This window comes from Microtus oregoni, unplaced genomic scaffold (assembly GCF_018167655.1).
Source record: "Microtus oregoni isolate MIOR12 unplaced genomic scaffold, Mior012 000055F_ref0000237, whole genome shotgun sequence".
Taxonomy (NCBI): domain Eukaryota; kingdom Metazoa; phylum Chordata; class Mammalia; order Rodentia; family Cricetidae; genus Microtus; species Microtus oregoni.
In genome coordinates this window covers 1,027,935-1,051,692 of record NW_024543831.1, presented here as the reverse complement: position 1 = coordinate 1,051,692, position 23,758 = coordinate 1,027,935, and the positions used below count along the sequence as shown (strand labels likewise).

General features: G+C 51.1%; 1 protein-coding gene across 4 annotated transcripts; it reads left to right on the top strand.

Annotated features, from left to right (window-relative positions):
- Positions 1–3,924: 3,924 nt before the first annotated feature.
- On the top strand, positions 3,925–18,996 carry Abcg4 (ATP binding cassette subfamily G member 4). Of its 4 annotated transcripts, none has more exons than XM_041638708.1 (15): positions 3,925–4,485; positions 4,997–5,246; positions 9,562–9,679; positions 9,795–9,927; positions 10,036–10,086; positions 10,241–10,386; positions 11,981–12,104; positions 12,220–12,334; positions 12,511–12,653; positions 13,427–13,525; positions 13,747–13,915; positions 14,015–14,115; positions 16,722–16,880; positions 16,976–17,094; positions 17,291–17,338. In XM_041638708.1, the coding sequence occupies exons 2-15, from the start codon at positions 5,009–5,011 to the stop codon at positions 17,295–17,297; spliced, it is 1,722 nt and encodes a 573-aa protein (XP_041494642.1). In that variant the 5' UTR covers positions 3,925–4,485; positions 4,997–5,008; the 3' UTR covers positions 17,298–17,338. The 4 variants fall into 4 exon arrangements, with proteins under 4 accessions (XP_041494642.1, XP_041494641.1, XP_041494640.1 ...); XM_041638707.1 differs by having other exon boundaries at positions 3,926–4,358; positions 17,278–18,996; XM_041638706.1 differs by having other exon boundaries at positions 3,926–4,477; positions 17,278–18,996.
- Positions 18,997–23,758: the final 4,762 nt, after the last annotated feature.

Below are 23,758 nucleotides of genomic sequence, written 5' to 3'. Positions count from 1 at the left end.
CCTTTAATCCCAGCACTCAGGAGGCAGAGGCAGGCAGATCTCTGTAGTTCAAAACCAGCCTTGTCTACAAGAGCTAGTTCCAGGAAAGGCTCCAAAGCTACAGAGAAACCCTGTCTCGAAAAAAAAAGAAGAGAAAAAATTTTTTTGTTTTAATTTTGTTTTAGATATTCTCTGTGTGTGTGTGTGTGTGTGTGTGCATGTACACTAACTACAGCATACATATGGAGATCAGAGAACAATCTGAATTTGTGGGAATCAGTTCTTTCATTTGTGTTCTGGAGTTCAAACTCAGGTGTCAGGCTTGGTGGCAAGTGTCTTTATCACCTGAGCCATCTTGCCAACCCTGCTTTTAACTAAGGCCGGCTTCAAATTCACTGTGAAATAAGGGTAACCTTGAACTCCTGATCCACCTGCTTCTACCTCCTTAATGCATTATAACTCAGTAGACTAACTGTGGGTGACAGTAATTAGATATTTCAAAAAAGCTAGTAGATTGGATATACCCAACAAAAAGAAATGATAAATAAATGAGGAGACACTATATGCCATTACTCTGGTGCAGTGGTTTCAGGAAGAACAACCCCCATAGGCTAACGTGTTTGAATGCTTAGTCACCAGCGAGTGGCATTATTTAAAAAGGACTGGGAGGTGTGGCCTTGTTGGAGTGGGTGTGGAGATGTCAAAAAGATCACACTGAGCCCAGTGTGGAGATCTCTGTCTGTCTGTCTGTCTGTCATCTCTCTACTGAGGATCAGGATGTCTCTCTTGGCTACTTCTCCAGCACCACACCTGCCTGCCCCTGTGCTCTCGGCCATGATGATAATGGATTAAGCCAGTGAGATGATGCCATGGGTAAAAGGGCTTGCTGTGACCTGCGTATCTGACTTTTCCATGAGCTCCCTGGGAACACGCTTACACTCACACCACAATAATAAGCACAACTTAAAAATTTAAATATGGCAAATATTATGTATTCATTAATTTAGATATGAAAAAAGGATAATATACAATCAGGAAGGGGGCTGAAGGTGGTAGAGTTCAGTTGGTAGTGTACTTGCCCAGGAAGCTCCAAAGCCCTTCCATCACCAGCCCTGATATAACCCTTATACTTGGGAGGTGGAGGCAAGATCAGGAGTTATACAGTGAGTTCAAGGCCAGCTTGGGCTTGGGTTCCTGGTGTCCATTTGGGAATAAGATTCTGAGATGACCAATTGGCAGAGTGGGCAAAAGCAGAGCAGGGACTTTAGATTCTTAGCCTGTCCTTTGGATTTGCTATGCCTGTCCCTCAGCCATATTGTTTAACCTTCCTATTTCTCTGTTTCTTTTCACCAAAGGAAGGTTGTAAGACCTGCCCCGTACGCAGATCCCTAGAAGTTCGAGGTCAGCCTGGTCCACTTAGGGCGTTCCAGGACAGCCTGGTCTGTATAGCAAGTGCCAGTCCAGCCAAAGTTACACAGTGAGACCCTGTCTCAACAAAACAAAACAAAAACCCTGCCTCATAGAGATATTAAGATGTACCAAGTGTGGAGCCCAGGCCACACAACTGCCATGGCAGGCTTGATAGAGACCAGCTAAAAAGTAGGCCTGAGTTTCTTTTCTTGGTTTACTGGCAGGCAGTACTGGGTTCCAGAAAGAGTCATAAGCTGACACCTCCGAGGGAGGGCCAGCATCTAAAGGGAAGTACCTGACATCCCAACCATCAGATAAGATGAGAGAAGGTTGTCAGATGCCCCTGAGCCCAGGACTCACCTATTCCCCTTTTGTCAAGACCCCCTATGTTGTTGGAGGCTACTTATTCATTTCCTGGCCACTCAGATTCCCGAAACAATCACACAGAATCTGTATTAATTGCAATATTGTTTGACCAATAGCTTAAGTGTATTTTTGGCTAACTCATATCTTAAATTAACCCATTTCTACTAATCTGTGTATCACCACATGGCTATGGCTTACCAGCAAGGTTCAGGTGCATCTGTTTCCTGCGGGCAGCTACTTGGTTTCTCCATGACTCTGCCTACTCTCTATATCTCTTTCAGGCTGGCTTTACTCTGTTAAGCCATTGGCCAAAAGCAGCTTCTTTATTAACCAATGTCAATATAACATTCACAGCATACATCACCTCCCACATGTCAGCCTATCAGGGTCCTGAACCCTGAAAATCCCCTCACCCAACCTCTACTGTGATTAAAAAAAAAAAAGCCTACCTCAATAGGCCTGGGCACTCTCTGCTCTCAACCGCAGAGAGTCCAAACTTGAGCTTGAATAAAGGCTCTTTGCTTTTGCATGTGAGTGTGAACTCTGTGGTGTTTTTTGGGGGACCCTGTGATCTGGGCATAACATTAAGAAGAATGTCTGGCAGCCGGCCGTGGTGGTGCACAGCTTTAATCCTAGCACTCGGGAGGCAGAGACAGGTGGATCTCTGTGAGTTCAGCCTGTTCTACAAGAGCTAGTACCAGGACAGGCTCCAAAGCTACAGAGAAACCCTGTCTCGAAAAAAAAAAAAAAGAATGTCTGGTTTATAATAGTTGTTCAATAAATGCAGCTGTTAGACCTGGTGACATAGGTTTGTAATAACTGCCTTCAAGGGGTGGTAAATGAGGATTGGTCAAAGCCAGCCTCAGTAACAACTTGAGTTATGTGAGACCCTATCTCAAACAGAGAACATTCACACTACATGAGACCCTATCTCAAACACACACACACACACACACACTGCAATCATAGGGGATGTGAGAGTCTGTCATGGGCCTTTGGTGATTCACTTGAAGAACGGAGGGTCCATCTGGAAAATGGGAAGGTGGATTCTGAGGAATGGCGAAAGGCGGGTCAGGCAGTGAAGGGAAGTTGGGAAACCCTGGATCCCAAAGCCCCTTGAACCTTAGTTACAGGGTGGGGCATGGACATGCCCTGCAGGAGTCGCTGGTTTCCCGAGGCTGCAGAAAGGCTTAGGGTGGGGATGGGGGCAGGTGTTTGACTGCTAATAACCTCTCTCCTGCTGCGGTAGAAGCCTAGGCAGTCACAGCTGCCTAAGCAGCCTCCCTCCTGTCTCTCCGTGTGACAGGTGGGAAACTAAAAAGCTCAAGTCACGTGTCTTGACTGGCTAACCTACTTACCCCTCGAAGACACAGAAGATAGGGCAGGCAGGGGCCAAGAGTAATTGTTTGGAAAAGGGCCAAAATAAGGCGTGTGTAGGGGTGGGAGGGCGAGTGCCAGTGTAAGCACTCCGAGGACTCAAGAGTCCAAGCTTGTAGGCTGAGAGAAAGAAGGCTATGTGTATAAAAAGACGTCCGTGCCGGGCGGTGGTGGCGCACACCTTTAATCCCAGCACTCGGGAGGCAGAGGCAGGCGGATCTCTGTGAGTTCGAGGCCAGCCTGGTCTAGAAGAGCTAGTTCCAGGACAGGAACCAAAAGCCACGGAGAAACCCTGTCTCGAAAAATCCAAAGAAAAAAAAAAAAAAGACGTCCAAGACAGTGTCGGGAGAGTCCTGTGCATGCCCTGGAGCCTCCCAGATCAGCCTATGCTGGCTCCGAGACCTGTACCTATCTGGCTGGTGGAATAAAGATTTTTATGGCCAAAGCAGGCTGTGACCGGGGCCCAAGTTAACCTTGGAGATGCCTGCAAGCTTTGTCATAACTACTGTTCCCGATCTCTTCATAACTAAACTAAAGTCGTCTTGAGCCCTTAGAGAGGGGAGATGTGAATAGATGCGAGAAAGGCTGTCTCAAAGTCCCAAGAATTATACCCTCAGTCTTAAACATCGAAGTCCTTTGTAGTTTAGGACTGGGTGGGGTTGAGCTCCAAAGCTGAACTGGAAGAGATAAGCAATGAGAGGTTTGTGCGTGCAGATAGACGGACAGCTTCCCAACCCCCTGGGCATGATGAATTCTGCACCCTACTGCCCGAGGATCTGCTCCTCTGAGTGACTTCAAGTCTCCTTCCCTTAGCGACCTCCGGTTGACCTTTTGTAGCTAACTCTTAGTCCCGGGTTCACAAAAGCGCCCCTTTTGGCCCCCGCGCTGCAGGCGTTGCTCTCGACACCTCCATCCTTGCCATCCATCGGATGTGGGGAGGCACGGGCCCTTTAAGAGCAGCAGGACCGGCGGCGAGCAGAAGCTTGGAAGAGAACGCTGTCGCTGCTCGAATAGCTCCGGAGGACAAGCGCTCGGGACCAGACTACGAGGACCGGGCGGATTCATCCAAGAGAAGTCAGGGCGAAACCTCAACCAACCCTCTGCAACCGTGTCATCCTTTCTGACCTGAGCCCGGCCTTCCTCTACTGCCCGCCCCGACCTGGCCCCGCCCCGGCCCGGGCTACCGGGACAGGGGAGCCGGGGCGCCGGTGCCGCACCGGAGGCAGGTGAGGAGAGCCGGGAGTGTCCACCTCCCGCTCTGCGGCTCTGAGCATCCGGGTCGAGCATCCCGGTTGAGCATCTCTGCTGAGCATCCTTGCGTCTCGCGAGCCGGAGGCGCGTCAAGGTGACCAGGCGAGTGGGGGACAAGAGGGTCGACATGGAGGGTATGGGGTCTGTGACTGTCCGGAGGCACACGGTCACCGGCGCGGGATGGGGAGGCCGGCCGAGGAGTGGCGCCAGTCCGTGCAGAGGGGGGCGCGGAGCCAAGGCCTCCCGGGGCCCAGACTGTGCTGCTCAGTTTCCCCGATCTCCGAGCCGGTGGCCGCCCTCGCCGGCCCCCAGGGACTGCCGGTCTGCGGGATAAGGAGATTAAGGCCGCGGCGGGGAGGGAGGAGCAGGCAAGGCCAGGCCAGGCTGGAACTGCCCAGGACCGAGGAGAGGTCGCGACTGAGTGTCACTGCCCTGGGAGTGTGCTGCCTGCTGCAGAAGACCCGGCGGGAAGAGGGGTGCTGACAGTTGGGGATCTGCCCTGAAAAGGAGGCAGGGTTAGGGGGAGTGGAGGCGGGGCAGCATCGGAAAGCTAAGGCGCTTTGAACAAGGGCTGGAGGGTCTGCCGGGAGTTAAGCAGGCCCTCTTCCTGCAGGCCAGCTGTGTGATGGCGGAGAAGGCACTGGAAGCCGTGGGCTGTGGACTGGGGCCTGGGGCTGTGGCCATGGCTGTGGCGCTGGAGGACGGGACAGAGCCCCCCGTGCTGCCCACGCATCTAAAGAAGGTGGAGAACCACATTACAGAAGCACAACGTTTCTCTCACCTGCCCAAGCGCTCTGCTGTGGACATCGAGTTTGTGGAACTGTCCTATTCCGTGCGGGAGGGGTCCTGCTGGCGCAAACGGGGTATGTGGCAGTCCCATGGGGACCTGGGGGTTCTCCCTGAATTGCCTCTTCAGTATCATAAGGCCCCCGCTGTGAGCTTTGTAGGCCCTAACCCTCGTTTACTGCATGCTGTTGGGGTACAAGATCCTTGCTCCCCACATCTGCAGCACTAGGAAGCTAAGTTCAATTGAATATTGAAGTTTTCTCTTCTGAAATAGACCCTATGACCTCTGGTCCTTGAGTTAGTCTCTCAGTCTTCCTCTTAGTCAATCTCTCTCTCTCTCTCTCTCTCTCTCTCTCTCTCTCTCTCTCTGTATTCGCACCTATGAAGGTTGCTTTGGGGAAGGGGCATGCTCTATCTATGGAGGCTCTTTTCAATGTCCAACAGCATCCTTACTCCTATTTTTAAAGACGGTACCATTCCTGCTCTCTCACTCCCGCCACAGTCGCTGGAAGGGTGGAGGTTGGTCAGGAGAGATGGTTACCCATAAGGAAACTGAGGCTTGGGAAGTTGAAAACCTGGCAAGTGTCCCCTGCTAGTAAGAAGAAGAGCAGGGTCCAAAGCCTAGCCTCGCAGCCCCACCTCCTTCCCTCTCCTCCCTGTCAGGACAGGTTTCCCAGAGCTGTCCTAGCTGGGCTGGGAACCTAGAGGCTGGGTTTGTTTCCCAGAGCTGGGTGTGGGCTAGGGGTGGAGCTGAGACCGTGTCATAGCTTTGAGGTGCTTCAGAACAGGGCTCGGTGTGAGCTGTCTCTACATGTTGGCTCACTTCCATGGGTGACCCAAGTGGTCATGGGGGTTTGAGCTCGTGGCGTCTGGGCTCCCTAGCCAATACCCTAGGCCTAAGCAGTCTCTTTCAGTTCTCAGACCAGGCCCCGGGTGGGACGATGAGGTCCTTGTTATTTCCTTGGCCTTCAGAACTTTACGGCAAGAAGAAATGTGGCTAGATTAGGTACTTCACCTTATCAGGGTGGTGGAAGCCCTGGCTAGGGACTCCTCCCTTTCGACCTTGCCAGCCTCAGCTACCCTCTTATCCATCCGTTTTGCTATCTTTTAGTCCTGGTCCCTTTTCTGCCCTCTGCCCTCCTTTGCCTGGCTACTTCATTCTTTGGCTCTTTCTCCCCTCTGGAGAGGGCAGAACCTGATTAAGGGTGGCAGAGACAGGAAGTGTAGGAGATCTGGGAGAGAGCACTGCCTTCCCTGGGTGAGGATCTGTCACCAGTCTCCTCTGTGTATGACATTTATATTTTTTTCAAATACATTCAATTAATTATTAGTGATCCCACTTAATAACGTAAGAACCCTATTAAGTCTTTGGGAGGGAACACTACTGTGTGTTTTCTAATGGTGTTGGGGACGGAAGCCAGGGCCTTCCGTATGCTAGGCAAGCACTCTACCACGGAGCTACATCCCAGCCCACTATTGCTCTTTTCTTTTCTTTTTTTTAATTTATTTATTTATTAAAGATTTCTGTCTCTTCCCCGCCACTATTGCTCTTTTCTAGATGAGGAATCACAGACCCTAATGCCAGTCATAAGGGCACACACCAGTAAGCTCAACACAGTAGAGGCTCCCAGGAGGATCGTTAGTTCAAGGCTAGCCTGGAGTACATAGGAAAGACCTCATCTCCAAAAACCTAAATAAATAAATGAAAAGATTTAGTGATTTGACAAGATTGCAGAGCTATTGACTGAAGTAAGACTAGAACATCGATGTCTCTCCAGGGCGAGGTCTGCAGGTCCCTCAGGCGTCAAACAGTTGTGATACAGGGGGAGTTAAGAAACAATTATTTGCAGCCCTTGGGAAGCTGTGTGGCCTTTGGTAGGCCAAATGTCCTTTCTTGGCCTAACTCTCCTCATGGGCTTCTCGGGGAGCTCAGCCGAGTTGGTATTCCGAAAGTGCTTTAAAGACAAACAAGCGTAAGATGATATTTGTGCTAGGTCTTGGCTTTGCTGGCATCGGCTCTGGCATCAGACGAGGGGAAGGTTCACAGCTGCAGTTTCTTCCCCTTGCACAAGAAGTCACTTCCTGTGGTTGTTCTGAGGAGTATGTGCTGGAGAGGGTGTGTGCGCGCGCCAGGATCTTTTTTCTAATTGGCCAGGAGGAGAGCTTAGGAGAGGTCTGAGCCCCAAGACCTCGTCTCCCAGTGAAGACCTGGCTGTGTGGCCTTGGGAGGAACAGCTGAGGACGATTAGACCTTGAGCAGGCAGCTGGTGTGCTCCGGTCCAACAGGGGGTGTGGCAGGACAGCAGTTACCTGAGCGAAACTTCCCTTGTCTCCGCTAAGGACTAGGCGAGGGACGAAGGCCTGAGTTCTCCTCAGCACAGCAGATCTGCCCGCTTAGCAGGCAAGGCCCTGGCTCTTGGCCTCACCTCCCGGCTCCACTCCCCTGCTCATCAGTTGCCTGTCCCAGTCCCCTGGATTATGCTATAGCTGTGCTTTCTCTCCTAAAGCCTGGAGGCGTCTGTTGTTCCTCCTCAGCTCCAATGCCACATCTTGCATGAAGTCTCCCTCTGAGGGTGCATGGCTGTCGCCCCATCTCTGCAGTCCGCTCTTCTCTCTTCCATTCCCACCGCAGGGGTTTTCTCGTCCGTCCGTCTTACCTAGTCTGTAACTTTCTTGGATGCAGAAACCACGTCCTCCCTCGTTTTAGTTGTTGTCTAGTGTCTGGTACCGAGCTTAGCACAGCATAGATCTCAACAAGCGTTTGTCAGATAGAATTGTAACGCAATCTGCCTTGTGAAATGCATGGTATGTGCCAAGCCGTATGCTTTACATATGTTAGCCGAGTGACTCTTTCGACAACTCCGTGGGCTAGGCACCATCATCCCCATCTCACAGAGGAGGGACCTGGAGCTCAGAGAGGTTAAGCGACTCGCCTCAGGTCACACAGCTGGTAATGTGGAACCAGAGTTTGACCCAGATCCACCGGACTCCTTCTGCTATGCCTTATGCACAGGCTACTTTCCAGTGAGCGAGCGAAGGACAGGTGAGGTTTTTCTGGCCATTGGGGTTGGAGAGACAAGCTTGTGGGGCAGAGACAATAGAAAGAAGGCATTTCCCCCCCCCCCTCTCCAGAATAGAGCAAAAGCTCCGCGAAACACACTTACTGAGCACCTATTACATTCCAGACAGACAAGAAAGATGAATAAGACACAGACCCTCCCCCAAGATGTTCCCTGACTCAGAGGCTGGGGGAGGGGGTGAGCACAGGCACACTGAGTGACAAACATGCTGGCATCTGAACACAGATTCTGTAGGAACACAGGACAGGCAGCAGCTTGGGCTGCTCCGGGGAGGTGTCCTCGGTGTGTGTAAGCCGGCGTGCACTCTGGTGAGGAGAGAGCCTGGTTTTCTAGGACCAGTGCTCTCGCTATAGTCATTCAGGAGGGCGCCAGCTTTCCCGCAGCCTTCAAGAGACTGTGGCGCCCCTGGACTCTAATGCTAGTGGCAGTCATTTCTAGGGGGACAGGGTGAGAGGGTGGGAACGTCTGTGTAAGCCCTGTCTGCCCATCCTAACAATTCCACTCAGCAATGGCTGTCTCATCTATGACTGACCCTCCTCTACGAGCTCTCTCTCTCTCTCTCTCTCTCTCTCTCTCTCTCTCCACCTCTATGTGTGTGTGTGTGCTTGCACGTGTGTGTGTGGGGCAGAGGTCAACCTCAGATGTCATTTCCCAAAAGCCATCCACCTTGCTCTCTGAGGCAGGGTCTCTGGCTGGCCTGTGAGGTCTGGGGAGCTACCTGGTTTAGCCTTCTCGGCACTGGGATTACAAGTGTGAACCTCAGTTCCAACCTTTTGCTTACTGTTGTCAAAATAAAGTTTCATTTTAAAACACGTATGCGTGGTGGTGGTGGGGCGCTGATATGTGAGTGCAGGTGGCTGCAGAATCCAGAAGAGGGCACTATATCCCCTGGAGTCTGAGTTACAGGGAGTTGTGAGCCACTGAGAGTGGGTGCTGGGAACAGAACTAGGGTCCCCTACATGAGCAATGTCCACTCTCAGCTGCTGAGCCATATCTTCTGCACTTTTGCTTGTTTGTTTGGTTTGTTTTGCTTTAGACAGGGTTTCAGATTCTGGTCCAGACTGGCTTTGAACTCACAACAATCTCCTTGTCCCAGCTTCCCAAGTCCTGGGATGACATGCAGGGATCACTATGCACAGACTGAGGCAGGCAGCTTAAGAGAGTTCTGGGAATGGAACGAGGGTCCTTCCTTGTGCTTGTGTGGCAAGCCTTTTACTGACTGAGCTATCTCCCCAGGCCTCCTCTTTAAATGTTTTGAGGATGCGTGAGATCATTAGCCCTCACCGGTGACCCCTTCCTGTTCTTGCTGCAGGTTACAAGACCCTCCTCAAGTGCCTGTCTGGTAAGTTCTGCCGCCGAGAGTTGATTGGCATCATGGGCCCCTCCGGGGCTGGCAAGTCCACGCTCATGAACATCTTGGCAGGGTATAGGTGAGCATGAGGAATGGGAGTGGAGCAGGACTCAGGAGGGGGAACCTCTTGACGGAGGGGTGTAGAAGGTGTTCTAAGAGGTTTCGGTGCTGATCATCAACCATTCTCCCCACAGGGAGTCGGGGATGAAGGGGCAGATCCTGGTTAATGGGAAGCCACGAGATCTGAGGACCTTCCGCAAGATGTCCTGTTACATCATGCAAGACGACATGCTTCTGCCACACCTCACGGTGCTGGAGGCCATGATGGTGAGGAGAGGGTGGCCTTCTCCTCTGTGCTCCCCTTCTGTCACCAGCTGAAGGCTCTGGGCAGGGCCTGCACACATGGTCCCTCCTCACTTGCTTACCGCTTTTTAGGTCTCGGCCAACCTGAAGCTGAGTGAGAAGCAAGAAGTGAAGAAGGAACTGGTGAGTGGATAGGGGTGGAGGGAGGGAGTCATTCTGGGGCTTAGGAGTTCTAGGCCCCAAGCTGGGTGGGGAACAAGAGCTCTATGAAAGTAGGGAGCTGCTTAGGTAAGACAGAGATGCTAAGGCTGACTGTGGCTGCGTGGGGTGCCCACAGGTGACAGAGATCCTGACAGCCCTGGGCCTGATGTCCTGCTCTCACACGAGGACAGCCCTGCTCTCTGGAGGGCAGAGGAAGCGCCTGGCCATCGCCCTGGAACTGGTCAACAACCCACCTGTCATGTTCTTCGATGAGCCTACCAGGTATTTCCCTGCTTCTCCTGACAGCCCTAAGCCAGGGCTGAATCTGGTCCATGGCTCCCTGGCTGGAGACCAGATCTCCTGCTGGCAACTTTCTGGGGACTCCATCCTTGCTAATCCAGTTGTAGCCAAGTTGCCCTGTCTTTCATCCAGGTAGAGAGAACTGGATGTACCCCCCCCCCTTTGATTGACATCTCCTTCTCCTCCCCTCAACAGCCATTAGTCATCAGATCCTCTGTGCCTGCTGCCTGCGTAGCTCTCAGACTTTCCTAGCCCCATTCCTAGTGCTTGAGCTCAGGACATCGTCAAGCTCATCTCCCCGCCTTCAGGCTCCCAGGCACCTTTCTTTAACCCGCGACCAGAATGGGCTTTCTTTTTTTTTTTTTTTTTTTGGTTTTTTCGAGACAGGGTTTCTCTGTAGTTTTGGAGCCTGTCCTGGAACTCCCTATGTAGACCAGGCTGGCCTCGAACTCACAGAGATCCACCTGCCTCTGCCTCCCGAGTGCTGGGATTAAAGGCGTGCGTCACCACCGCCCGGCCAGAATGGGCTTTCTAAACAACAGATCTAGCAAGTTTCACTCTCCTGCTTCAAACCACACAGAGTCCCATTTGCCATCAAAATAGTCAGGCAGCTTCTTCTCCCATCTTTCATATTTTATGTTCTAATAACACCGAGCTGCCTGCAATTCCCATCAAACTCCGTGTTCCATGCCCCTCAGCTTGACCCTTGTGTCTTCTGTGTGGAATACCCTTCATCATGACTCCTCCCTTGTCCCTTCACAGGCTCTTGCTCTTTCTAGACTCTGGAACCTTTCCTAGCCATTCTCCCATCCCATGCTATGTTTACGGCATGGCTGATCCGCTGCCAGTCTTTTGCTTTGTGTCGCTGCTACACTTTGCACTTCCTCTGAAGCCAACCGTGAGCTCCTCTGTGTCTCTCTAGACCAGTGAGCCCTGGCCATTTCAGTGCCTGGTATGCAAGAGGTGCTTGGCATATGGTTTTTCTAACTGAGTCGTGCTCTGGGCTTGCAAATGCCTGAGCCACACAAGGTGTACAGGATCTGGGGGTCTGCCCTAGTTTGCTTTCTGTTGCTGTGATAACTGCCATGGCCCAGAGCAATGGGGGAAGGAAGGGTTTATTTGACCTCCATGTTCAGATCACAGTCCGCCACTGAGACCACTAAGGGCAGGAACTCACTCAGGAGCAGAGGCAGGGACCAGAGGCAGGGACCGTGGAGGAATGCTGTTTACTAGCTTGTCCTCTGAGGCTCACTCAGCTTGGTTTTGTTTTATACAACTCAGGACCACCCGATGTGTGGGGGGGGGCACCACACAGATTGAGCTGTGCCCTCCCACATCAATCAGTAATCAGAAAAATGCCCCTACTGGCTGCTCTGGTGGAGGCATCTTTTCAATGATTGTTCCCTCATCCCAAATGACTCCAGTTTGTGTCAAGTTGACAAAATCTAATCAGCCCATGGGTGTCCAGAGGGTGCCCTCCCACTAGACCCGCCCATTCACAGAAGCCACCCCACCTCACTCACCACCTCTTAGCCACACCCACCTCACTGGTCCCTGGTGACCTTTCTCTGGACAGCGGTCTAGACAGCGCTTCTTGTTTCCAAGTGGTGTCCCTCATGAAGTCCCTGGCCCATGGGGGGCGAACTGTCATCTGCACCATCCACCAGCCTAGTGCCAAGCTCTTTGAAATGTTTGACAAGGTCAGTATCCCCGAGTCCCCGAGAAGACTGGCCTGTGATAGAGGGGGGATAGAAGTGTCAGTGCCCCCCCCCATTCACTGGTCATGTTTTTCTTGTGTGTTCCTTTCTGCCTCAGCTCTACATCCTGAGCCAGGGACAATGCATCTTCAAGGGTGTGGTTACCAACCTGATTCCCTATCTGAAGGGGCTTGGCTTACACTGTCCCACCTACCACAACCCCGCTGACTTTAGTAAGTGGGGGTTCCAGTGAAGAGATGGGTGACAGAAGAGGGTTTGGGTCATGGAGGCCTCTTGGGGACAGGGAATTCATTGTTTCTTGCCTCCTCCATATACCAAAGAGGGACTGACCTGCCCTTGGGAGTTGAGGGTGAAGCCTAGCTGAGCACTCTGCTCTGTGTCTCCTTAGTCATTGAGGTGGCCTCTGGCGAGTACGGAGACCTGAACCCCATGCTGTTCAGGGCTGTACAGAATGGCCTTTGCACCATGGCCGAGAAGAAGAGCAGCCCTGAGAAGAATGAGGTCGCTGCCCACTGCCCCACTTGTCCTCCGGTGAGTGGCATGGAGAGGGCAGAATGGGGGAGGGGAGACGGGACCATAGACAATGACCCTGCCAAGGAAGCTGTCCCCAGAGGCATTGCTGCCACCATGTAACTGGAAGCCAGGTGCTTGGAATGGAGCTACTGTTCACAGTAGATCCTGAGCTTTGGGCTTCTCTTCCACCAGCTCCTCCAGAGCTCCTATTAGCATCATTGGTGCTTTGCCCTCGGTGCCTGCTTAGGGAAAGCATGGCCAATGCCATTGCTGACCTCAGGGCCAGGATGGTCTGCTATTATCTCTAACCCAACTTCCCAGAACAGGTGGGAAGGCTAGCTAGCAAATCACATAGGCTCTCAGCAGGCCACTGGGGTAGCCAGGGTCCGCCTAGTGCCAGATCTCTCCCTTGGGTGAGATGCCATCACTCTTGGAAGTCAGAGGCTTGGCAATTAATGTTATTAGTGATTGTCATCATTGTGAATCAATGGGAGACCCAGTGGCCTTAGAGTTAGCTGTCATGAAGTGAAGAAGGAGCCAGGCAGATGACCAAGAGAGGGTCTTTGACTCCTTCCTGTCTCCTGCTACCCAAGTATCTTTATCTGCTTTCTCTCCCTTCCACCCTCAATCTCCCTTTTACCCCGAAAGCAGCGTCAAGATGAGCAGCTTAAAGGCTCCTCCTGTAGACTTGGGTTTTGTCTTAGGAAGGGCTTGGGACTCCCCCACCTATTGAGCTAGACGGGCAGTATGTGGGTAGGGTACACTCACCCAGTCCTGTTTCTTCCCTCTAGGAAGTGGAGACTATCGAAAGCCACACCTTTGCCACCAGCACCCTCACCCAGTTCTGCATCCTCTTCAGGAGGACTTTCTTATCCATTCTCAGGGACACGGTGAGATGTCAAGCTGAGGGCAGGAGGTGTAGGCTCGACCTCTTGGGCTACAGACTCTCAGCATCTGGGATGGAAACTGCCCTCCCATGCGATGTTTCTTGGCTCTGTGTACCTGCAGGGCACCCTGAAGTTCCTATTCTAGCATGGCTTTCCCTGTATCCCCCACTCCTACTCCCTTGTCCTGGGACACATACCTCTTCTCTTGACGACCTGTGCCCTAGGTCCTGACCCACTTGCGGTTTATGTCACACGTGTTGATTGGCGTGCTCATTGGCCTCCTCTACCTGCACATCGGCGATGACGCCAGCAAGGTTTTCAACAACACCGGCTTCCTCTTCTTCTCCATGCTCTTCCTCATGTTCGCAGCCCTCATGCCGACGGTGCTCACCTGTGAGCTAATCTGCCTGGCGGGGAGGGCGGGGGGTGCCAGGCTTGAGGCAAGGGCTAAAGCTTAGCCTGTGAAGCCTGACCTACCCATGCTACCCTCAGTTCCCTTAGAGATGGCAGTCTTCATGAGGGAGCACTTGAACTACTGGTACAGTCTCAAAGCGTATTACCTGGCCAAGACAATGGCTGATGTGCCCTTTCAGGTGAGTCTCTTCCTGACCACTGCCCCAGCGCATTCATAGGGGATCCCATGGAATGTGGGGTCTAATGGGAAAATGGACAGCAAACTAGGAATAGTAACCATAGTAACCATAGCTAGGTGTGGTGGCTCACCTCATTCCAACCCTTGGCAGTGGGGAAGGGCTGAGACAGGAGGATTGCCATGAATTCAAGTCCAGCCATATCCCAAAATAAATAAATAAAAAGGTGGCCATAATAGCAGAATAACAAATGTCTCTATCTGTTATGGGCAGCAGAGAGTGCATAGGCTCTGGAGCCTTGCTCACTTTCCAGCTATAAGACACTGTGCACGTCACCCCGTTCCTCTTTGCTTTAGCAGTGTTCCCGCCTGTAAGACAGAATTCCACCAGTGTCTTCCTCAGAGCTGTGCTTTAGAATTAAATGACTAAAGGCATACAAAGTTTAATTTTTATATTTTGAGACAGGGTCTCTCTATATAGTTCTGGCTGTCCCGGAACTCACTATGTAGACCAGGCTGGCCTTGAACTCACAGAGCCACAAGTCTACCTGCCCCTGCCTCCTGAGTGCTGGTATTAAAGGCATTCATCACTATGCCCAACAATTGTTTTTTTTTTTTTGCATTCATTTATTTATCTTATATGTGCATAAACATTTTTGCCACAGTGTATGTGGTGAGGACAGAGGACAGTTTACAGAATTCGGTTCTCTCCCTCCAATACATGGATTCTAGGATTGAACTCTGTCATACTTGGCCGGCCGGTACTGTTACCTGCTGAGCCATTTTACTGACTCTCTATAAAGTTTTTAGAAGAGAGCTCATCGCATTCTAAATGCCCCAAAAATATCAGATGACATTTGTTAATCATATTACCACCTCCTCTCGTTCGAGGCTTCAGGGCTGCCAATAATCCTTTCAGCAAATCACAGAGAAGTGTCCCTTAGCTAAGTGTAGCCCCGCAGGGCTGTGACCTAGCACTTGGGAGGTGGAGTGGGGTGATTAGGAAGTCAAGGTCATCCATAGCTTGAGATCGAATGAGCTATGTGAGACATCTGTCACAAACAGCGAAAGGGGAGGTACAGGTCTGTCCTCTGCCACGTGCGGAGCTTATGTAAGAAGCACAAGCTAGATCTTGATCTCTGGCTGTCTCTGGGAGCAGGGAACCTTTGTACAGGAAACAACCTGTACAGCTGTAGCTAGTAAGCCGACTTCCTATTTCCCGTGAGCTTGTTTGGGAAGTGTATGTGTGTGTGTGTGTTTTGTTTCGAGACAAGGACTCACTCGGTACCACAGGGGATGGAAGGGTGGGACTCAAACACTTGCCATTCATGTATGATATCGGGGGCTCCATTCCCAGCACTGCCAAGGAAAAAATCATTTATTTTATTTTATTTATTTTATTATTTGGGGTTTCTGAAATGGGGCCTCAGTCTGTAAATGCAGGCTATGCTGCGACTGACTATCTAAACCAGGTTGACCTTGAACTTGTGGCGATCCCCTGTCTCAGCCTCCCACGTGCCAAGAAGTTATTATCACAACCTCAAACTTGAGGTTTACAACTGATGTTAAGGGTTAGGTATAGTAAGCAAAATGAAGCAAATTAACAAACCCATCACCTTATTTTTTATGATAAGAGTATCTAAGATATATATGCTTATTTAACAAAAAATATAGATATACTGTAACCTTAGTATCTGGAATCTCTGGGTTTACTTTAGATTTCCAGATGTGTCCAGTGTCTGCTTCTTTGTATCCAAAAGGTGGCAGCCTCAAGGGGAGACAGAGCTCTTCTACAGACAGTTAATTCTTTAATAATATAAGGAGACTAGAGAAATGGCTCAGCGATTAAAGGTTAATCGTGCTTGCTGCTCTTCCAGAGGACTAGAGTTCAGGTCCTCACACCCACATCAGGTGGCTCACTGCTGCATGTAACTCCAGCTGCAGGGGATACAGCACCCTCTTCTGACAGCCATGATTCTTGTACATAGGTGGCATACATGTGCAGAGACATACACACATAAATAAAAATAAGTCTTAAATATTTATTATATATATATATACATACATACACACATATATGTATGTATATGTCTGGAGAGATGGCTCAGTGGTCAGGAGTGTTCGTTGCTTTTGCAGAAGACTTGAGTTTAGTTACCAGTACCTATGTTAGACGGCTTACCACACACACACACACACACACACACACACACACACAATTCCCTGGTCTTGCAGGTATTCAGTCATCTTGCCTGAACCTGTCAGAGCATCAAAACAAGGTTATATAAGATGTAGTCTCCCGGCAGTGGCACACGCCTTTGATCCCGGCACTCAGGAAGGCAGAGGCAGGTGGATCTCAGTGGTTTTGAGGGCATCCTGGTCTACAGAGCGAGTTCTAGGATAGCCAGAGCTACACAGAGAAACCCTGTCTCAAACAAACAAACAAAAAAATGTGGTCAGGGAGAAAGGGGGCATGAATGGATCTAAAAAGCAGTATGTGCATGAACAAGAGTAGAGGCAAGATAGGGCTGAGGAGCCCTCGGGACACTCATTCCCCAGTGAAGTGGGCGGTGGATTTTGAAGGTCCCTAACCTCCTCTGTGGCTGCTCCCAGGTGGTGTGCCCCGTGGTGTACTGCAGCATCGTGTACTGGATGACAGGCCAGCCAGCTGAGACCAGCCGCTTTCTGCTCTTCTCTGCCTTGGCCATAGCCACTGCCTTAGTAGCCCAGTCCTTGGGACTGCTGATTGGCGCCGCCTCCAACTCCCTCCAGGTGGGAAAGCTGTCACACAGGTGGTGTCTCCTGGGAGACATCAAGGGGTGGATGAAACTGTGGTCACCCTGTAACAGCTGGGCCCCTCTCCCCAGGTGGCCACCTTTGTAGGCCCGGTCACTGCCATCCCCGTCCTCCTGTTCTCTGGCTTCTTCGTCAGCTTCAAGACCATTCCCACTTACCTGCAGTGGAGTTCCTACCTCTCCTACGTCAGGTCGGTCAGTCTCCCGCCCCTCAGGGGGTCCTGCCAGCTCTTAAGGGGAGGTACCCTGTCTGATTCCACCCCTGTCCCCTTGCTGGCACCTGAGTATGAGATCGCTGTGGCTGGGCTCTGGTGGTTTGCTGAGGGCCGGGGACCTGTGCTCTGTGTCTTGCTCTGATACCACTGTTCGCCTAGGTATGGCTTTGAGGGTCTGATCCTGACCATCTATGGCATGGAGCGAGGACATCTGACCTGCTTAGATGAACAGTGCCCATTCCGGGATCCACAGATCATCTTGCGAGAGCTGGATGTGGAGGAGGCTAAACTCTACATGGACTTCCTGGTTTTGGGCGTCTTCTTCCTTGCCCTGCGACTGCTGGCGTACCTTGTGCTCCGGTACAGGGTCAAGTCTGAGAGATAGAATCTCGCTCCCACCTCTTCTGGGCAGGAAGCCCCCAGCTCCAGCCCCTTGGGACTGTTTTAAACTTGTAGACTTGGGCATTGGTTGCTGGTGCAACCGCCCTCCTCTCCCTCAGCTGCTCCACAGTCTGGCTGTGGGTCCCCAGGCTCCCAGCCTTAGCCCTGGAAGTAGGGCTCCAGCCCTCCCCATTAAGCCCAGGAGTCTTCCCAAGTTGATGCAGTTTGTAGCTTCCTCTCTCCTCTCTCCAACACCTGCATGTCAAGACCACTGGGAGGTTGCCACCCTCCCCTCTGCCCAAAGCATCCTTCTCTGCTGTTTGCCTGGGAGCCCCATGTTCTCTAGGCCTTGACTTACAAATGATCAAAGTGACCCCTTCTGGGGGTCCCCACCACACTAGTGTTTGTAAACTGGGCTGCTGTAAGGTTGGAGTTCCAGGGCTGGGCCCTGGTGGGTACCCAGGGAGTCCCAGCATGGACATTGGATGGAGCAAGGAGGGACTCTGGAAGTCTCTCCTCCTCCTCCCCCTTCCTCCCCACACCCACTTTGGCTAATTTGGACAATCTGTTGGGACAGAAGCCGGGTTTTCTGTCTGGGTCACCACTCCCAATCCTGGAGATTGGAGAGACCACGGGACGTCCCACTCCCTTCCCTAACCTTTCAGTCAGGGTAGGTCTCAGTGGCACCTCTGCAATAATGTCTGTGCCGCTTGCCCACCTGCCACTGGAACTGGAGAATGCACTTTATTCTGGGGGGTGAGCCAGGGAAGCCTCGATCGTCCCTTCTTGCTGCTCCTGAGGCTTGGTTCCACAGGTCCTTTCCTCTCCGGAGTCACAGGCACGCAAATGCAATTAGGCAATCTCAGCCCTACACACGGCACCATCCCTTATGGCGCGGAGGAAGAGCGATGGTGGCAGGGAGCCAATGGTGCCAGCAGGGGGATGGTGGCAACCTCTTCCTGAGAACCCCACTTTGGAGGCTAAGAACGAGGCTGGTGTGATTCGGTGTGGCTCTGGGCTCTGCCGGTGTCTATCTCCCAGTCTTCCCTCCGTCTTGAGCCAGCGGTGGCACTGGGTGCTTGCCTCCTGGAGGTCAGAACTCGACAAGCACAAGAATGGGCATAGCTGGCTCCAGCCATGGCTCCCCCACGGCCATCCTTCTGTGCTCCAAGCTGACACTTGCTCTTCTGCCCCTTTGCCAGCTGCTTGCTGCTCACTCAAACTTCTGTTCACTGATCTTCATCTTCCAGTCAGCAGCTGGTTCCTGGACATCAGAGCAGCGGGGCCTGGACGCCGAGGAGGCAGATACATCTGGAGCTTGTCTGTTTCCCTTGGCGGGTCTAGGCTCATCCTACACCTGATTCCGCCTCCCCCAGGACTCTTTCCCCAGTCCCTGTGCTCATGCCTCTGTACTCGCCCCAGGTTCTTCTCATTACACAGATGCCAGTTGTATTTGTGGGATTTCACTCATTATTAATAAAACCTATATTTATACAGTATGCGGTATGTTAATTTGGGTCTGCTACCTACTACTGTAGGATATGCGAGGGGATTCAAAGCTCTTGGCAAGACGTCTGCCAGCTTTGGGGATCCTGTGGCAGGAGTGTTAAGTCTCGGGCATTGGTCAAACTCATTAATGTATATTTTACGGAAATATTTGTGTCATGCTTCCTACCTGACCAAAACTTCAGTGCCAACCTCACACTGACCCTTGTCATCATTTCCCATTTTTTTCAGTTGAGTAAAAGGTGACCTGGACCCTTAAATAGTAGAAATGGAACCTTGAGGGATGGGGACGCAGTTCAGTTGATAGAGTGCTTACCCAGCATGCTTGAAGACTAATCCAGTCCCCAGTGCTGCATCGTCCAGATGTAGCGGCCCACCTGTCATCCCAGCACCTGGGAGGTGGACACAGGAGGATTGGCAGTGCAAAGTCATCCTCAGTTACCTGGGAAGTTCAAGGCCAGTCTGGGCAGCAGGAGACCCTTCCTAAAGGGAGGTGGGGTGAGGAGTGGCACCTGAGACCAAATCTTCTGCTACCAGTTTCCTTCTCAGCTTTAGTCAGGGCTCTTGGTCACTCTCGGGTCCACAAGCTGTGTGTGGGAACTTATGCCTGTTGTATAGGTCTATTGCCAAAGTGACCCTTGACTCTCTCCTGGGCTCGGGGAGCCCAGACAGTGCATGGAAGCGAGGGAGAGTGCTAGTCGGTGGCTTTTGTGAAAGGCACTAGAAAGAGCTGGAGAGATGGCTCGGTGGTTAAGAGCATTGCTTGCTCTTCCAAAGGTCCTGAGTTCAATTCCCAGCAACCACATGGTGGCTCACAACCCTCTGTAATGAGGTCTGGTGCCCTCTTCTGGCTAGCTGTATATATAACGAATAAATAAATAAATAGATAAATATTTTTTAAAAAAAGGCACTGGAAAGCAGCAAAGGCCCTATCCCAGTGGCTCTCAACATTCCTAATGCTGTGACCTCTTTAATACAGTTCCTCATGGTGTAGTGACCCCCCAACCATACTTCATTACTGTTATTTTGATACTGTTATGAATCATAATATTATACATCTGTGGGTTGAAATCTTTTTTTTTTTTTTTTTTTTTTTTTGAAACAGGGTTTCTCTGTAGCTTTGGAGCCTGTCCTGGAACTCTTGTAGACCAGGCTGGCCTCAAACTCATAGAGTTCCGCCTGCCTCTGCCTCCTGAGTGCTGGGATTAAAGGCATGTGCCACCATCACCCAGCCTATACATCTGATATGTAACCCCAAAGGGGTCACGACCCACAGGTTGAGAACTACTGCCCAAGAGCCTCACCTGCCTCCAAGACGGGAGTGACAGGGACTCCATTGGGCTTACTCCGATTTTCTCTTTTCCTTTCCCTCTTCTTTCCTACTGGGTCACATATTCTGGAGCTGAGCCATCAGTAGCCAATGCTAGAGGTTTTGAGTGGGCATTTGTTCTGAGGGTCTTGAGGGCTGGCGGCCGATGGTCCAAGAAGCCGTGTGTTGTCTCCTCTTCTCTCTTGGGCCTGAGGCTTGAGGGTTGAAGGAAGGGACTGAGGCCAGCCTTGTCAGCTGTCTGGGACAACACATTTGTGCCACAGGTAGAGGAAGTGTCCTGGTCTGGACTAGGGTGGGACTATGACTGGTTGGGTACTCACTGTAGACAGATTAACTTTGTTTCTGATGAAGACTCAGAGGGAGAAGGAGAGGTGAGAATCAGACTTCTGGGTTGTTTAAGGGGGTGTTTACGAACCTTCTTCTTCCTGGGGTGATGCTGATCACTGGTTCCTTACAAGTTAAAGGCATGAAGAGCCTCCAGGCAGTTTTCCTGCCTCTCTCCCTCCTTCCTTCCCTCCCTCCCTCTCTCTCTTTATTATTATTATTTGATTATTTCTTTGAGACAGAGTCTCACTATATAATCCTGGCTGGCCTGAAGCTTGTTACATAGATCAGGTTAGCCTCAAATTCAGGGATTTGCCTAATTTGGCCTTCTGAGTACTAGGGTTAGAGGTGTGTGCCACCATACCCAGCTGCTTTTATTTCTGTCTAATATTAACTTTTATTGTTTATTTATTGATTCGTATACAAGATCTCTTGTAGCCAGGCTGGCCTTGAACTCATCATGTCCCTGCAGAGCTGGCCTAGACTTTCTGATCCTCTTGTATCTACCTGCCAGATGTACACTTACAGGCATGTACATCTCATTCAGGCATTGCAAATCAAAGCCAGGGCTTCATGCATACTAGACAAGCATTGTACCCGATGGGCTACACTGCCAGGCTCCTGCCAGACCCTGTAGCCCAGGTTTCCCTTGAAATCAAAGCAGCCCTGTTGCCCTCAGTCTCCTAAGGGCTGGAATTACAGGAAGGAGCTGCCACCAGCTTTTCTTCAGATTCTTCCTTTACTGTTTCACTTTGTATTTGTTTATTTATTTGGCTGCAGGTTGAATCTAAGATCCTGTACTTTCCCGGGCCTTCTAAAATTGTTTTAAACTTTTGGACAAGGTCTCCCATTACCTAGGTTGGCTTGAAACCCACTCTGTAGCCTAGGCAGCTTGGATTTGTAACTCTTCTTCCTCAGCCTCCTAAATAGCTGGGATTGCAGGCTGTGGCCTCCAAGCCTTCTGCAGGTTCTTTTTTAAAATATAGTCTTCCCCAGGTGCTGTCCCGCCAGACAACTCCTGAATAATGACACAGAGACTTCTTATGAATTATGAAAGCTCAGCCTATAGCTCTTATCACATAAATTAACCCATTTATGCTAATCTGCGTTCTATCATATGCCGTTACCTCTCTTCCATCTTGTAGCTCCTGTTCCTTTCTGTGTCACCTGGCGTCTCCTGTGCACCTCCATTCCTTCTCCTCTTTCTTTCTCTCCCCAGAAATTCGGCCTAAACTTCCTGCCTAGTTATTGATAATTCAGCTTTTTATTACACCAGTCACAGCAAATACATCTTTACACCATGTACAAATATTCCACAACAGTGGTGGTGGTGTACACTATTAATACCAACACTCAGGAGGCAGACACAGACATATGTCTGGACCTGAAGCAGTTAGAAGTGACCCACAAGCTCTCCAGACACTGTCACCCACCTGCTCTGCCTCCCCCTGGTTCCAGGTCTGTCTGGTGATGGGTCTCTCTTCCATGCCCACCTGGCAGGACTCAGAGACCATGTTCTCACCATGTGGCTTCTCTGTGCGAAGGGCTAGAGGGCAGAGTTGATCAGATGGTTTTCTGTGCCATGCACGGCTCTTGGAGCATTTGGTGCCCCATACTAAGGCCTTACAACAGAGGACATGCCCACAGCATGACTCACAGGCCTTCTGTCTGCAGAGGCCAGTCGAATTATATGTTATTAATAAAAGCCACACAGCTCTAATATCCACGGGGGAAGGGAGGAATGGCTTGCTCTGAGCAATGTCCATTAATTGTGGCCAGGTGACAGTTGGCTTCCCATGGCTAGGTTAAGTAGAGTAAAACTAGAGGAGGCCCCAGGCCCTTATTAAATGTCACCCCTGAGACCTATATCCACGGAGATGTTCATCCTCATTCAACCCCTCTGGAAGAACTTTTTATTATTTTTTTAATATTAAAAAGTATGTGGGGTGTGTTTTGTTTGTGCACTACATACATGCAGTGTCCAAAGAAGCCAAGAAGGCGTCAGATCCACGGAGTTAGAGATGGTTGTGAGCTGCCACGTAGGTGACAGGAATTGAACTCAGGTCCTCTGGAAGAGCAGCCAGTGCTTGTAACTGCTGAGCCATCTCTCCAATCTTGGAAAGACTTCTTTTCAAATGCCCATTATGCCTTTCTGACATACTTTTTTTTTTTTTTGATTTTTCGAGACAGGGTTTCTCCGTAGTTTTTGGTTTCCTGTCCTGGAACTAGCTCTTGTAGACCAGGCTGGCCTCAAACTCACAGCAATCCGCCTGCCTCTGCCTCCCGAGTGCTGGAATTAAAGGCGTGCGCCACCACCGCCCGGCTTCTGACATACTTTTTAACATCCAGCTCAGTCACAGTCTCTGCTAGAAGCAGGTAGTAACTTCCTCTTCCAGGCTTTCCTAATGGTTTGCCTCTGCCTTTGAAGAGTATTCTTTGTTAACATGGTTGGTCCCTGCACGACTTGTTCTGGTTGGTAACCCAGGGTTCAGGGCTGGCCCAGCACCACACATGGATGAATGGACAATCGCCCAGCTGAAAGAATCAGCCTTGCCTTCTGTTTCAATGGAGGGCAGACCACAAAAGCCTCTTCCCAGCCCTGCCCCGAGGAACCTTTCTCCAGAGTTCTCTATTTCATGTCTGTTCCCCGCACATCGCACACCCATGTTTGCATGTGGAGGCGTTCTTTGGCCGAAGGGGTGGGTGGCTCTGACATTCTAGTTACGCGAGCCTTGGGTGTTCCTTGAATGGAAGGGATGAGGGTGGGGGTTTTTAGGGCCCGGAAGTCCCAGGGCTAAACCATGACTGGATGTCAGACAGGAAGAGCAGGTTGGAGTAGGAACTGTTTATCAGTCCCCAGTCTTCCTTCCTGGCCAAAGTTACCAGAGGTCCCCCCAGAGGTCTTGGGGCTGAATGACACAGAAAGGAGGACCCAAGAAGGGTCCTCTTGTGCGTGGAGGTAAGCTACGACTGTGACCAGGAAGAGAGGGCAGGAGGCCCTGGGAATGAATATCTCAGAGTGAGGAAGGCTTAGACTCGGAGCTCTTGTTCTGACTCATCTACTTCCAGATGGGACAACCTGCGCTAGTCATTTCACCC